At 27.4% G+C, this 15567-nt stretch overlaps 2 protein-coding genes, 1 long non-coding RNA gene and 1 pseudogene across 3 annotated transcripts; 1 reads left to right on the top strand and 3 right to left on the bottom strand.

Moving 5' to 3' along the window:
- Nucleotides 1–430: 430 nt before the first annotated feature.
- On the bottom strand, nt 431–4227 carry LOC145938252 (N-acetylglucosamine-6-phosphate deacetylase-like; annotated as a pseudogene).
- A 96-nt stretch (nt 4228–4323) lies between these two features.
- On the bottom strand, nt 4324–7643 carry LOC145938251 (uncharacterized). The gene is made up of 3 exons (XM_083041743.1): nt 6467–7643; nt 4719–4811; nt 4324–4493 (listed from the first exon to the last, which is right to left on the bottom strand). Exons 1-3 carry the CDS (start codon nt 7641–7643, stop codon nt 4324–4326), a joined length of 1440 nt encoding a protein of 479 aa, XP_082897869.1.
- A 916-nt stretch (nt 7644–8559) lies between these two features.
- Nucleotides 8560–9128, bottom strand: LOC145938113 (uncharacterized). Its single transcript, XR_014425679.1, has 3 exons — nt 8992–9128; nt 8706–8798; nt 8560–8603 (listed from the first exon to the last, which is right to left on the bottom strand). It is a non-coding gene; the product is annotated as an uncharacterized LOC145938113 (long non-coding RNA).
- Nucleotides 9129–10303: 1175 nt separating this feature from the next.
- Nucleotides 10304–12002, top strand: LOC145938249 (uncharacterized). Its single transcript, XM_083041741.1, has 4 exons — nt 10304–10343; nt 10732–10862; nt 10937–11032; nt 11743–12002. The coding sequence occupies exons 1-4, from the start codon at nt 10304–10306 to the stop codon at nt 11905–11907; spliced, it is 432 nt and encodes a 143-aa protein (XP_082897867.1). The 3' UTR covers nt 11908–12002.
- The last annotated feature ends 3565 nt before the right edge of the window (nt 12003–15567 follow it).

Raw genomic sequence — 15567 nt, 5'->3', positions numbered from 1 at the left:
TTGTAATATATATAAACGCGTTTGTACTGAATACATTTTCGAGACAATTTCAAGTTTTGCAGAATTCTAATTTATATGAATGTAATAATCTTTGGTCAATTGTGTATTAAGTATGTCATTACATTATGCAATGTGATGTAATTAGAACACATTTAATTATAATTTTGAACAAATAATAATATATTATACTATCAGCTTCTTGCTTTGCCAGTTTTCCACCTTGAGGTTTCCCAATTTTAGTTCCAGAATCTAAATGATTTTCAGCATCTGCCAAATTTTCACGCCGTTTCTTGCACAGTAACTTCTCGTGTCTACAATTAAAGATTATATTAGTCAATATCAATATTATTCTTTCTATGTTTTTTATTATTATTACTACGTTCTTTTACTCTAACTGAATTCTGATATGTACCGGAATGTCTACTTACATTTATGCTTCCAATTGTTTTGCATTACCAGGAATCTTCTCATAAAAGCATTCTTCCGAAATTCATGTCAATAAGAGCTCCAGCTTCTCGTCTAGTAATATTATATCGGCATCGGCTCCAAAATTGAGAATACCTTTATAGAAATCGATACCGAGGCATCTCGCGGAATGCAAAGTCGCCGCTTTCAAAAGGCTTCGACTATCGTGCAACCTACACAAAGCAATCATATGTACATAATTAATATAATAAATGTGATTTTTAAATCCGGCCAATAGAGCCAAGCACGAAAATTAATTCTAATTTTCCAGAACTGTATCTCTTGGTTTGAGATTACTAAGTTTCATCAATTGACAATCCTCGAACTTACAACGGGAGAATAGGCGAGAAAAATATTGGTCCGAAATTTACTAACATCCATTATAAGGCAAATGAAAAATATAGAATCGAAAGGGTCTGAATAGCTTAGTGGTAAGAGCAGTCGCCCGGCAAGCGAAAGACGCGGGTTCAATTCCCGCTTCAGCGACTTTTCGGACCAATATTTTTCTCGCCTATTCTCCCGTTGTAAGTTCGAAGATTGTCAATTGATGGAATTTAGTAATCTCAAACCAAGAGATACAGTTCTGGAAAATTAGAATTAATTTTCGTGCTTGGCTCTATTGGCCGGATTTAAAAATCACATTTATTATATACTGAGAGCCGATAAAAATATTTCTTAATTTATAATTAATATATTTGTTTTATTATTATTTGATTATTTATAAAGACATTACTTTACCTGTAGCATCTTTAAAGTGTCTCACACACTTGGACATCTCGACTATACTATCATACAGTGTCCATTCCAGCGATATATACACATCCTTTACGTATCTCTATTTTAAACTGTTCCAGTTGATGGATTCCCTCCTCTAATCTAAATTGAACGCTGATATCGCGTCTGTTACAAGTACGAATTATATATAAGATTATTTTAAAATATAAAAATTGATTATATAGAACTATATATTTTATAGCTTACAGGTAACATAGCATTGAATAAATGAGTAATAAATGATGCTCCATGTTTAACTGCCTCTTCTCCCTCGTTTAAATTCGCTATAGAATGTCCTAGTATGTAACATACATACATTATTCAGATCATCGTATCGAAAACTGATTTAAATCCCTGAAATACAATATAATTATTAAAAATTATATGAATTAAGTAACATGTTGAATATGATTTTACAAAGATATATTCTGAATATAAATGAAAACAGATTTAATTATATATCTCTGTTACCTGATCAAATTTTTTAATATACTGCTCCGCATGGACACCTTTCTTATTTAGGCTAATAAATGGGCCTTCTACGAGAACACGCAGTACAGAAGCACCATGCTTACCACCATTTCGCTTTTTTATTCTTGGTAATACTTTGTGATATACTTCACTCTGGGATGTTACTCAAAGATGTTACTCCGCGATCCCTTTGCCACCCTATTAATGCCCTCTTCCACTTTATCGACATCTATGCATCTATGTAAATCCACCTAAAATACGAATATTTATATATATATATATATGTATATATATATATATATACATATAATATAAATAATATATCTATATACAATATATCTATATAATATTAAAATTGTTTATATTTATTTAACTTTTATAATTGATTTATTAATAATCTAACCTAATTATAGTTTTAAAAAAGTTGAGTTTCAACGTATGAAAATCAATTTAAATATGTTAACTTACCTTTTTAATATCAAAAGTATATTTAATCCACCGGGGACAACGGATCCTTAACTTTATTATTTATTATTATTAGTCATCACATCACACACATCTCACGCATCATAACAGTAAGGCTGCGTTCGGAAACGTCACCCGAGTGCATTCCCTCTCTTTCTATATCACTGAGAGAGTAGTGATATAGAAAGAGAGGGAATGCACTCGGGTGACGTTTCCGAACGCAGCCTAACTGTGGTATAATCATGAATAGAAACGCCTCCAGCGCAGTCTTGTGTCAAACGCTCCAACTGTACAGAATTTGACGCACGCGATTGGATACTTGCGTGAATGACGATGACGACGGTGACGTGGACGTTTCTTAAAGGAAAATTTTCACTTTGAGACTTTGCATAATGATATCTATTATAAAAAAGCACGTAGAGCAAAAATAAAGAAACTTTCATTATATAATTCGACCTCAATTTATCGATTAAGCGTAATAAGAACTCGATAGTTTCAGCCGTTATTGAGTATCCGAAATCTATGATACTCTCAACTATCCGACTCGCGTAAAGATACACGGCCGGTGGGTCGCTGCTGGGATGGAGCTTCGCTCTTAATTAGCGCGAGACACTACCGTGTCTCTTGATAATGACGATCAAATAAATCCCATTGTACATGATAATGCGGTAAATTTAGGTAATGAAAAAAGAAATAGAATTATGAATGCCTTGCCAATGAGAGTGTAAGAGAAAGTTATATATACATATGTATATGTTTAATAAAGTTTTTTTCTTATTTGAATTCTTTTGATTTCTTATTTGACATTTTTCTTCTTACATTTTTAAATTTTTATAATAATATTATAAATATACACTAAGAATATAAAGGCTCGATATATATCAAATATAAATCAGTAATAGATAGGCTATTCGAGCCGTACGCGGATGTCGGTGCGTCGATTCCAACGAAAATTAATTTTTCATTGGAATTAACTAATTGTGCACGGGGCACAAATTTTGCTTGGTACACCGCCAAGACTTTATTACGGAACAATCTCAATTCGAGATTTTTAATTCCAAAGATCCCCTCTGTCCCCTCTAAAGAAATGTAGGCGAGAAAAATTTTTCTATATTTTAGGGGGACAGAGGGGATCTTTGGAATTAAAAATCTCGAATTGAGATTGTTCCGTAATAAAGTTTTGGCGGTGTACCAAGCAAAATTTGTGCCCCGTGCACAATTAGTTAATTCCAACGAAAAATTAATTTTCGTTGGAATCGACGCACCGACATCCGCGTACGGCTCGAATAGCCTATCTATTACCGAATTATAAATATATATTATTATATTTATATATATTTTAATCTTCTTTATTAATTTTCAAATTATTTTTTTTTATTCAAAATTTTGGAATAATTGAAAAATACAATAAAAGAACAATAATTAATAAACTCTTAACTTTTAAACTCTTAACTACTTATAAATAACTCTTGAAAATAGTAATAGGATAATTAGAATATAAATAGGATAAATAAAGTAATAGCTAGGATAAAAAGATACATTTTACTTCTTCGCAGCAACTATAATAGCTTTTGTAAAATATTTACTAATGATTGCTCTATTTTCATTCGATCTTCGTGCATTTTTTCACGTTCAGCTCTTCTTTTTTCGTGCCTTTTTTGTCTACGTTGTTCACGACATTGATTCTCTTCATTCCTTTGAGTCTTCATTATTTCTCTTTCTTGACGAATATTTTCAATGTAATTTTCTAAAATGGTTTCAACTCTCCTTTTTTTAACTGGATCTAACGTATAATTTATAAGATGTAAGAAAATAATATTAAGAAAGTAAAAGCCCTTGCACAATGTCAAGTATAATAGACAATAGAAACAGAGAATAGAAAATATCCATCAATAGGAAAAGGGAATAGATTTTATTACTTTGGACTTCACGAGCTGGTGACAATGAGGCACTCGACATAGCCGAGGTCGAGGGTACAGGTGATGTTGGACCATCACTCGAAGCCTCAGAAACAGGTTTAATACTAGCTTTCTTTCCAAATATCGAATCCATCACCTAATCAAATAACAAAAGATATAATGTAAGAAATAGTTTCTTACAATTGAAACGTTAGTATATTAAATGTGTGCATGTTTATAAAACATATAATTACTGATAAAAACGGCCATGAGCTATATGGCAATTGCCGTGGCCATTGCTCCGTTTGTTTTGATCAGAAATACTTTTATATGTATGCTTTAGTCCTGCCAACTTATTTGAACACTGCTGTCCACTTAAATTATATTTCTGATTGGTTTCCTTCATCGCCATAGCAATTTCTGCTCACAAAATATTATGACGCTTAAAACCTAATAGAAATTCTTCTTCTCTCTCTCGATATAAATCTAAAAGCAGAAACACTGCACTCTCCGGCCATGAGAAACCCTTTCCAAGTTCATTTAAAAATATCATTAAACTACATTTTAATTGTATATATTTTTATATCGAATTGTATATAATTGTATATCAAATATATCATTGGAAGAGTGCTTAAAAAAACTAACCTGAGTCTTTCAAATTGTTTGTATCACAATTATTTTCATTAGAACAACTTTCATCAGGCTGCGGAGTATTTGGTGTTTTTATCACAGTATTCCCTGGTGGAAATAATTTTACAACAATTTACATACTTCTATGAAAAATTAAAACTTTCAACAACAAATCTCAATTTTTTACAAATTCATGAAAATTGTAAAAATTCATGGTAAGTTGTAATAAGTTGTACTCAGTTGTAAAAAATATTTACAAATTTTTAGGAGTTTCAACAATTTTTTATGAACATTTTTAGTATATTGTAAAAGTTGTAGAATTTTCTTAAAAATTACAAATTTTTACAATATATCACTAAACGTAATGTAGTTGTAGAAAATCATAACTTTCTAAGTAAATTTATGAAAAATTACAAATATCTGATGGAATAATTTTACAATAATTTATGTATTTCTACTAAAAATAATAATTTTTAACAACAAATCATAACTTTACAAATTTTAGAAAATTGGAGAAATTCATGTTAAGTTGTAATAATATTGTTGTGAGTTGTAAAAAATTTTTACAAAGTTTCTACAAACATTTTTAAAAGTATTGTAATAGTAAGTTGTAGAAATTGTAATTATCAAAAATCACAACCATTCACATTATTCTACAACTTTTCACAAACATTTTTAAGAGCAAATATATAACTATTTAAGGCGAATGAGGGAACATTGATCATAGTCATCATACTTCTGCATGAAAAATATCTAGAAAGAGGTCACTGCTCGCATCCGAAAAATGTTCATATGCTTTGTGTATCGTAACATCATCTATGCGTGGACGAATGGACTTTGTAGATATTTTTCATGCAGAAGTATGATGATACTGTATCAATGTTCCTACTGTAATAATATTCCCCCACTACCCCTACAACTTTTTACAACAGAAAAAAACAACATTAAAAAAATTATCATGATATAAAGCCAAGTAGCAAAGAAATGTTTCAAAAAATGTTTGAAACTCATTTTCTAAGATATTTTAAAAACGTTAAAATAATTGGTTAAGTCCCTTTTTATTCATTAAAAAAACGTTTATTTTAATGTTAATAATGTAAATATTTATTTAACGTTTATTAAATATTTTAAATAAAATTTATATTATATTAATATTAAAAAACGTTTTTTAATGAATAAAGAGACTTAATCAATTATTTTAATGTTTGTAAAATATCTTTGAAAAATGAGTTTCAAAAATTTTTTAAATATTTCTTTGCTACTTGGGAAGAAGGTATTTCATAAGGAATTTTTACATCAGTACATTCTCTATTATATATGTAATTTTATTGATTAATATTTTATTGAGCATTATGTGAGTGTGTAAATCAATAAAAAGTTCAATACTATTTTTTTTCTATTTTCTTTATTAAAGTTGACCAGTTGTAATAAGTTATAATAAATTATAAGAAATGTTCATTACTTTCTACATTTTACAATAATATTATAAGTTGATGTTTTCTTCTAAGACTTACACTAATATTTACCTCATGTTTACTTGTAGTTTTATTGTTTACTTTAGTTTTATTAGATAGTGTTTTATATTTGTAATTTTATTAGAACTGTAAGAAAAAAAATAGATTGTAAATTAATTTTTGATTTAAATTTTATTCACTTCAAAAATATTAAAAAAATTAATTACAAAATTTAATTTATTTAATCGTGTAAACAACCATAGGGCATTTTACATACATATTTAAAATTATCTATTTGCATAAATATACATGGTCTGACTAAATTTACTGGCTTATATACTGTTAAAATACTATTACTGGCATCGCATTCCTTTATATGCTCAATAGGATTCAAAGATGTTAAATTTAATGTTTTTAATCTAAAAATGTTTACAAATAATACTACTTCTTCCACGTTTCCAAATTTCATCAAACAAATTTTATGAATATGACCAATTGAACCATTATCTAATTGTACAATTGAATCATTAATTTTCTTGCAGCATTGTTGTTGATAAGAAATTGTTGTGTATCTTACATCTTTATAAATAAGTTTATCAAAAAATAAGCACTTTTCTACTGGCTCGTTAAGTAATTCTATTTCTTCTGCTGTTAAAACGTAATTTTTTCCAGAACCTACTAAAACAGAATTGTCATTTAATTTTGTAGCTGTTTTTAATCTTACTTCAAAAAGAGAGTTACAAAATTCACTTACATGATGACTTATTGTTGTCTTATCAGAAAATGAAGTTATATTTTGGAATAATAATATTCTTTTTGTAAACTGAGGTATAATACGAGCTGGACTATGTTTATTTTTTAATAGTAATCTGTTCGCATTTTCAAATGAAAATGTATTATGTGCCCATAATGGACCATAATTTTCAACACTTTGACATAAATGTAACAATAAATGAACATTGTATGTCATTGCCTGTTTACCATAAAATGATTGGAATTTGACAACAAATTTAACAAGTAATGATTTCGCTTTGGTAAGAGCAATATGTGTTATTGAATCTTGTAACAGAGTATTAATTGTTATTACAAAAAGTGACCAGTGTTGCAAATATTTATTTGGTAATATTCCGCGTAAACAAGTAAGTGAATAAAATAAAAGCCAAGATCGCCATTCTGATGCTCTCCATAACTTTCGTTCTGTCAAAGGCCTTGGTGTTCTCGTTATTATTTTTGGTGGTGATATGGATAACAAACGATTATTAATTATGTCCACTTTATAAGATTGTCCAATATAGTATTTTTTATTCACTGAAGTAAGAATGATTTCAGTAAATTGTCGTGTTACACCTAATAACACGGAATGCATATAATCAGGCGGCAAAGACTGCGCTAAATCAAAATATTTTAAATTCATCAAAAAGGACGGTCCTTTTATACCGAAAGTGTCCTCTACAGTAATCGTTTCTGATGTAATACTTTTCTTCATTAATTCTTTTATATCATTATCAGATCTAAGTGATGGAATATTTGCAGAAATTGGAAACTTAACAAAATTATTAATTTGTTCTGTTGGATGCAAACAGTATGTACAACCAAATAAACCGTTAAATTGTTTCATATTTAACATTTTACAACGAGCAACCGAATCGACAGAAGATAGTAATGGAAAAATTTTTGATATAACATCTTTTCCTTTATAATTCCATGAAATTCCTTCTGTAGACAATTCATTTGCTTGCTTGACAAAAATATCACCAAATACATTCATATTAGGTTGTGATTTATCAACCCATAATCCAGCTGGTATTATATATTTTGTGCGAATATGTGGTGGCAATTCATTAATCATTATGAAATAGGACCATATAGCTACTTTAGAAGTATCTGCTAGTTGGCACCCATCAGTATTAAATATGTAAGATAAATGTAACGTATCTTTTAAATATTCATTTTTTTTATAATTTTTACCATCAAAAATATCCTCCAATGCTTCATTGTTCTTTTTTTTCTTTTAAATTTATAGTCGAGATATTTTATTACCAATTTGTTTGATAATAATTTTTTAAATTGATCTTTTAAATTAAACTCAACAAAGAAAGACATTGTTGCTGCTGTTTTTATGTTAAATCCACACTCACAGATGTTTAAATTCCGAACAGATTCTTGTATACCTAAATATTTAGTGCAATTTGGACAATAAACATGATAATTCGCGGTTTTAATTTCTGCCGAAAAATATTTATGTAAGAGGAATTTAGTATCTGGTACTATTCGTTTACCAAATATCACGTTTATCATTTTTAATATATGTGATCGCTGTCCATGGTAAAGAATGGCGCAATCCTATTGTTAAACTCATCAATAAAACTTTGCCTTTAGATACAGTTGTAGATGTACTCAATTGCTCTTCCAAGAATGAATATTTATGATCCAAATTTTCTTCACTCTAAAATTAGAAATATTATATTAATTTCATGAAATTTTTTTATAAAACAAAAACATTTTTGCTAAGGAAAAATAAGCATACATATACAACAGAATTACATACTTGATTTGTATTTTCTCTTTCATCATTAATATTACTATTAATATTAGATAAATTAGTTGCTTCAGAATCACTTGTACTCAGAACATCATCTTTCTGTGAAAAAATGTTCTTATTATCATTTGTAGTACTAATATAGAAATAATAAAAATTACAATTATAAATATAAAAATTTTTTTACATTACATTCAAAATAGATTTTATCTTTATCAACATTGGCTGATGTCTTCATAATAATATTTTCTTCTATAAACTCGGTTATTATCATTATCATAATTGTTATCATTACCATAGTCATAGTGTCATTGTCACCACTATCATCTTTAACTTTATCATCATTATCATCAATATTATTGCTTTCATCGTCATGGAATACAGATTCTTCATATACTCTTGAGGAACAATTAGATTCATTAATTTCAGAATTACCAGATTCTTCAAGTATATATGAATCATGCTGAAAGATTGATAGAATTAAATTTATAATTGTATGAAGGCAATTATTTGCTTAATTTATAAAAATTAAATTTATAAATATTTATAAAAATTATCTATAATTCTGTAGGGGGGTTAGAGGGGATTCGGGAAATTAAATCTCGAATTGAGATTATTCCCAAATAAAGTCTTATAATATAAGAATTAGTCTTAGCCAGTGTTGGTCAATAAAATATTCTTAACCTTGTTTTAAAAATTCGACTGGCAAATCACATCTTACATATTAAATTTATAAAACTTAATTTATAAAAATATTTGAAACATTTTATTAAAAACTTTACCTGTTCATTAATTTGTGAGTTACTTGATTGTAATGGGTCAAAGTTCTCAGAAAGACAAGCTTTCTTTCTTCGTTTTATAGTAGATCGCGGAATGTCTGCTGTACACCCCGGTACCAAATAATTTTTGTATGGTCCTCCTTTTGGCATAATTTTTAATTAATTAATAACATTAATTGGCATTAAATAACATGAAATAAACACTTCTTATATTCTACTATTAAAATATTTATTTGTTTATTATAATTCTCAAAACAAGTTAGGTTAAAATTTATTAACATCGATAAAAACGTACTGCTAGTACTAAACATCTGTAGTTTATATCACGGCAGTGAATAACAAAACATAGCTATGTTGGGAAATGTCACCCGAGTGCACTGTCTCTCTCTCTCTTTTATATCACGGAGACAGAAGTGATAGAGAGAGAGAGAGAGAGAGGGAGTGCATTCGGGTGACATTTCCGAACGCAACCCAGATGCTATGCAATCTACGTCGAACCAAGCAACGTGATTGGTCGAATATGTTTATGTTAGGCTGCGTTCGGAAATCACACTCTGATACATCGGAGTGTCAGAGTATAATTTCCGAACGCAGCCCTACGGTTACGATTATGAAAAGTGACTGTGCCCGCCTTAAGTATTAATAATCAATTGTTGCTAACTTTATGTGCGTCTGTTAGGTTAGATAAGGTATTGAGTGATCCAGTGTTAAATTGTTCTGTGTGTTTCTGTGATTACTTGTGAATAAGTACAGTTTATATATGTAATGATATATTTCATTTATTTATCATATTCCATGCTAATATAGGCTGGATTCCGTAAAGCGCATATGCACGCATTTTCTATAGTAAACGTGACGTGTACTATAGGTAAATGCGCGCATATGCGCTTTACGAAATCCAGCCATTATAATTAATAATGAATAATAAATTAAAGCTAGATAATATAAGGTGGACATGTGGGCTTACGTGTGCGTTTTAAATACAAAACAATTGTTATACGTATCTGTAACAGAATTGCTTAATTTTTCGTCAAACGATGAAGATTCATATAAAAAAAAAGTTTTTTTTTTGGCAAGACGAAGCCAATAAATCGCCAGTGTACATTTTATTGATATCAAGTAAGTATAGCTTTCACAATTTATTAATTGTGTTAATAACTATATATATAAAAGTGTCTAATGCTTATTTAAAAAATCTCTATACACATAAAGTGTAAAATATTTGTAAATAATCTGAAAATATGTAATTTTTTCAGATAGTTTATCACTTCTTAAGATACAAGTATCTAAGAAGAGACCTGCTGTGCCAAAAATTCGTTATTCCGATTGTAATGCAAAATATGAACGAGAAAATGAAGTGGTTAAATATGTAAAAAAGAAACAGAAGGTAAATTAACAAATATTAATAAAATAACATAGAAAATACTTTTTATTATTTATAAAATTAAATATTAATTTTAGGTAATAGATGTTACCACAGCAAGAAAAAAGAAAGAGAGTGAAATTGTAAAAGCACATTTAGATGCTGAGAAACAAAAAATGGAAGAAAATAAAGAGGTATATTTTGATGAATTTAATATTAATAAAGTATTGGAAATTAATATATTAGAAATTAAAATATTGTTTATATTTAATAATAATAATTTAATGTTATCTTCCTAGCTGATATAAGGCCTCAACAGACTTTGAGTTCCTCACCTCTGCTTTAATCTTACTCCATTCCTTTCTGATTGTTCCTGCTTCCTCTTCCATATGTTATTCCTGGTTTTCTTTTACGTCTGTTATGCCTGCTATTTTATAGATTCCATTCAAATACCATTGTTTATATTTAAAGTGAGAAAGATGGTACTCAGTACGCTCTGAAATATTAAATTTAATATACTTAAAAATTTTAATTAATTAATATATGTAATGTATAATTATTTTTATACTAAAAGAAAATATTGAAACAATTTGGATAAAATCATGAAATAGTTTTGCCATAAGCTAAAACATTAATATTAATTTTAATAGTATTATTTACAATCGTAATTATTCAACTTAAAAATTTATATTTCAGTATATTTATCTTTTTAATTTTAGAATGTCATCGACGAGAAGAATAATAATTCTGATTCAAATTTTTCACTACATAATATGGTAAAAACATTCAAATATTTATAATAGATTTAAAGTTATTTTGCAATGCTACTGCTTTGCTTTATTCATTAACTAACAATAAGTATTATTCATTTTGTTTTTTTTTTATTAATATTATATTTTTTCAGAAATCCAAATATGATAATAAGTTGGTTGATATTATTTCTGCTATTAATGATGACGAAATATTAAAGAAAATTAGGTATTTATTCAGCGATTTTCAAATATGCTTAGCAGAACTTGATGAATTAAAAAAAAAAATGTTGAGGCGAAAGAAACGAATAGAATTTTAACAGAAATACGTGATAATTTAGAAAAGGTTAATAATGAAAACAAGAAATTGAATGAAATATTTGATTTGCTCAAAGAAGTAGCCGATAATACATTATCTGGTAAGACTATATATAGTTCACTTATGTTAGCAGATTTTCTCATTTAAATAAAAAGGATTTATTTATATTTTTTATTATAATTACAATTAAACAAAATGTTTTTTTAATTTTTAATATTTTATAATTTTTTCAATCTTTAATAGGTATAAGCCAAGATGAAAACTACAAACAGAAAATGTCGGAGAATAATAAAGATGGGGAAATTACCTGCGACATAGACATACCGGAACCTATATATAATCACATTATGAGAGAAAAGGAACCCAGCTCCTTTATTACTAATATGTCATATGCAATCTGGGGACCAGAAGTATTGGCCAATCGTTGCGTTCGATCGCAAGTTAATGTAGCAGAACCAGAGCTGACTCCAACTAAAAAGTTTTCCGTTATTAATGAGTTCGAAAAATGGATGCGAGTCAAACGTAAAATGCCACAAATGTTAATTGATGAACAATTAGATCGTTCAAAAGTTAACAAGTATTTCAATGGGGCAATAACTGCTGCCCGCAAGAAAACTAACTACAATAGTAAAGAAAAATGGAGCGGAAAAAAAACAATTAAAAAAGCAGAAACAACAGAGGACAAATCAAATAATCAAAAACATAGGTTGTATCATCGAACACAAAAAGTAGAAACAACAGAAGAAGAAACGAGCGATGATACAAATGAAGAAAAGAGCATGTTTGATAGTAATGATGATGAGAGGTTAAAAAATAACAGTAATAAGAAAAACAAGTTAAAATTAGTGAAAAACAAGTAAAAATTTAAGATTTTAATTTTTTTTATTACTTACCTGAATAATATTTGAATAACAAAATTACTTTTTGAAAATAAGACTTAATAAGATTTTAATTTTTTTTAAATTTTGTTACTTACCTGAATAAAATTTGTATAACTGCTATTATTATTTAAAAATAAGAATTAATAGACTTTAATTTGTTTTTTTTAATTTACTTATCTAAATTTAGATAACTATTATTACTTTTTTAAAATAAGAATTGATGTCTTTAATTTTTTTTAAATGTTACTATGAGTAAAATTTGGGTAATTATTATTTCTTAAAAATAAGAATTGATAAGACTTTAATTTTTTTAAAAATGTTGTTACTTATATGAGTAAAAGGGTAACTATTATTACTTTTTTTAAATAAGAATTGATGACTTTAATTTTTTAAAACATGTTACTTATATGAGTAAAATTTAGGTAACTATTATTACTTGTTTAAAATAAGAATTGATAAGACTAATTTTTTTAATTTTGTGACTTATATGAATAAAATTTGGATAACTAAAATTACTTTTTAAAAATAATAAAAATAAATTTAATATTACCGTTTATATAATTATAAATAATTATGTTTTTAAAACTTCATATTTTAATACATATGTATATATTTATAAATATTTTAATAAATATATTCATAAATTATTTTTTCGTAGTTATTTTCATATTTTTTCAATATACATAATAAAATGTATAATGTAGCTCAATCACAGAATACATGTAAAAAGTTCATTTTTAAGGACTTATTTGTATATACAATCGCATATGTATAATGAAATTAATTGATCCATAAGCAAATGCATAAAATAGACCAATCAAGTTCCTCATGGATGTGATTATACAAATCTGGGTGCTTTCCAGCAATGACACAGTCCGACACAGAGTATCATTCTATCTTTTTTCAATACCAGTGAACATGAAAGGTAGAATGATACACTGTGCCGTAATGTGTCGTTGCTGGAAAGCACCCTTTGTTTGCATAAGTCCTTAGGATACGTTTTCACCTGACGCTATAACATTACGTGTCCGATTACAATTGTCAGTCGGCAAAAAATTAAAAATTAATCCTCTGACAACCGCAACTGCCAAGCGCAACTAAAATAACTTTTCAAAATTGCTACCTTTACGACTGGCGACGGGATATTTGCAATCTATTGTAAAATGACCTTTATAGTTGGTTATAGAAAGTTGTAGATCTCAGATTTTACATAGAAAGTTGTAATTTTCTACAACTAAATTACGTAATGTGGTTGTAGAAAATCATAACTTTTTACATAAATTTATAAAAAACTATAAACATGGACCAAATCGCGTCAAATCGCGTAGATTTGACGTAAAAATCACGTTGAAATAATTCAAAAACTTGTAATTATATAATAAAAAATCATAGTTTTCACATAATTTCGCGTAAAAAATTGTAAAGTTATTTTCACTAGGGTTTGATTTTTTTATCACAGTATTTTGTATAAGTTTTACCAAGGAACTTTTGTCTTTATAGAAAAATATTTATATATATATACGTTAAAAAATTTTTTAAATATAATTTATTTATTTATTTAGAATACATTTTGTAACTGTATATATATCAAATACGTTAAAGAGTACTTCAAAAATAACTAACCTGAGCCTGAGCTTTTCAAATTATTTGTATCACAATTTTTATTCAAATAACTTTCATCAGGCTGTAGAGTATTTGATTTTTTTATCACAGTATTTTGTATGAGTTTTATCAAGGAACTTTTGTCTTTATAGAAAAATATTTATATATATACCGGGTGTCCCATTTTAAAGGACTCACTCAAATATCTCAGAAACACTGCGTTAAATAAAAAAATGTTTCCTACAAAAGTTGTAGGGTTTCGAGGGGGACATAACATAGTAATATTCATATGACCTTGGGCGGCGTCTCCAAGGTCAAGTGAAGGTGAGAATAAATTTTTTTAATGGAAACCCATATTTTTTATTATAACATCTTTTTCTACTAATTAATTTGAACAACTTTTATCTGAAGCATTTTTTTATTTTCTTTAAAATTCACCTTCTCACCTTCAAATTCTCACCTTTACTTGACCTTGGAGATGCCGCCCAAGGTCAAATGAATATTACTATGTTATGTCCCCCTCGAAACCCTACAACTTTTGTAAGAAACATTTTTCGATTTAACGCAGTGTTTCTGACAATGAGATATTTGAGTGGGTCCTTTAAAATGGGACACCTGGTATACGTTAATTTAAAAATATAATTTATTTATTTATAGAATACATTTTGTAACTGTATATTTCAAAAATAACTAACCTGAGCCTGAGCTTTTCAAATTATTTGTATCACAATTTTTATTCGAATAATTTTTATCAGGCTGTAGAGTATTTGATTTTTTTATTACAGTATTTTGTACAACTTTTATCAAAGAACTTTTGTCTTTATAGAAAAATATTCATATACATACCATTAATTTAAAATATATAATTAAAAATATAATTTATTTATTTATAGAATATATCATTGTATAATCATATATATCAAATACATTAAAGAGTTCTTAAAAAAAAAAAAAAACTAACCTGAGCTTTTCAAATTATGTGCATCACAATTTTCATTCGAACAACTTTCATCATCAAACTGCAGGGTATTTGATTTTTTCATTACAGTATTTTCCACAAGTTTTTTCAAGAAATTTTTGTTTATATAGAAAAATATTCACATATATATTAATATTATTAAGTTAATTTAAAAATATTATTTATTTATAAAATAACTTTTAAAAACTTCAATTTTACT

The sequence above is a fragment of the Prenolepis imparis genome, unplaced genomic scaffold, assembly GCF_030444845.1.
Source record: "Prenolepis imparis isolate NDT839.2.m4 unplaced genomic scaffold, iyPreImpa1.0 SCAF_7, whole genome shotgun sequence".
NCBI lineage: Eukaryota > Metazoa > Arthropoda > Insecta > Hymenoptera > Formicidae > Prenolepis > Prenolepis imparis.
The sequence above is the reverse complement of the archived record's forward strand: the minus strand, read 5'-3'. Positions and strand labels throughout refer to the sequence as shown.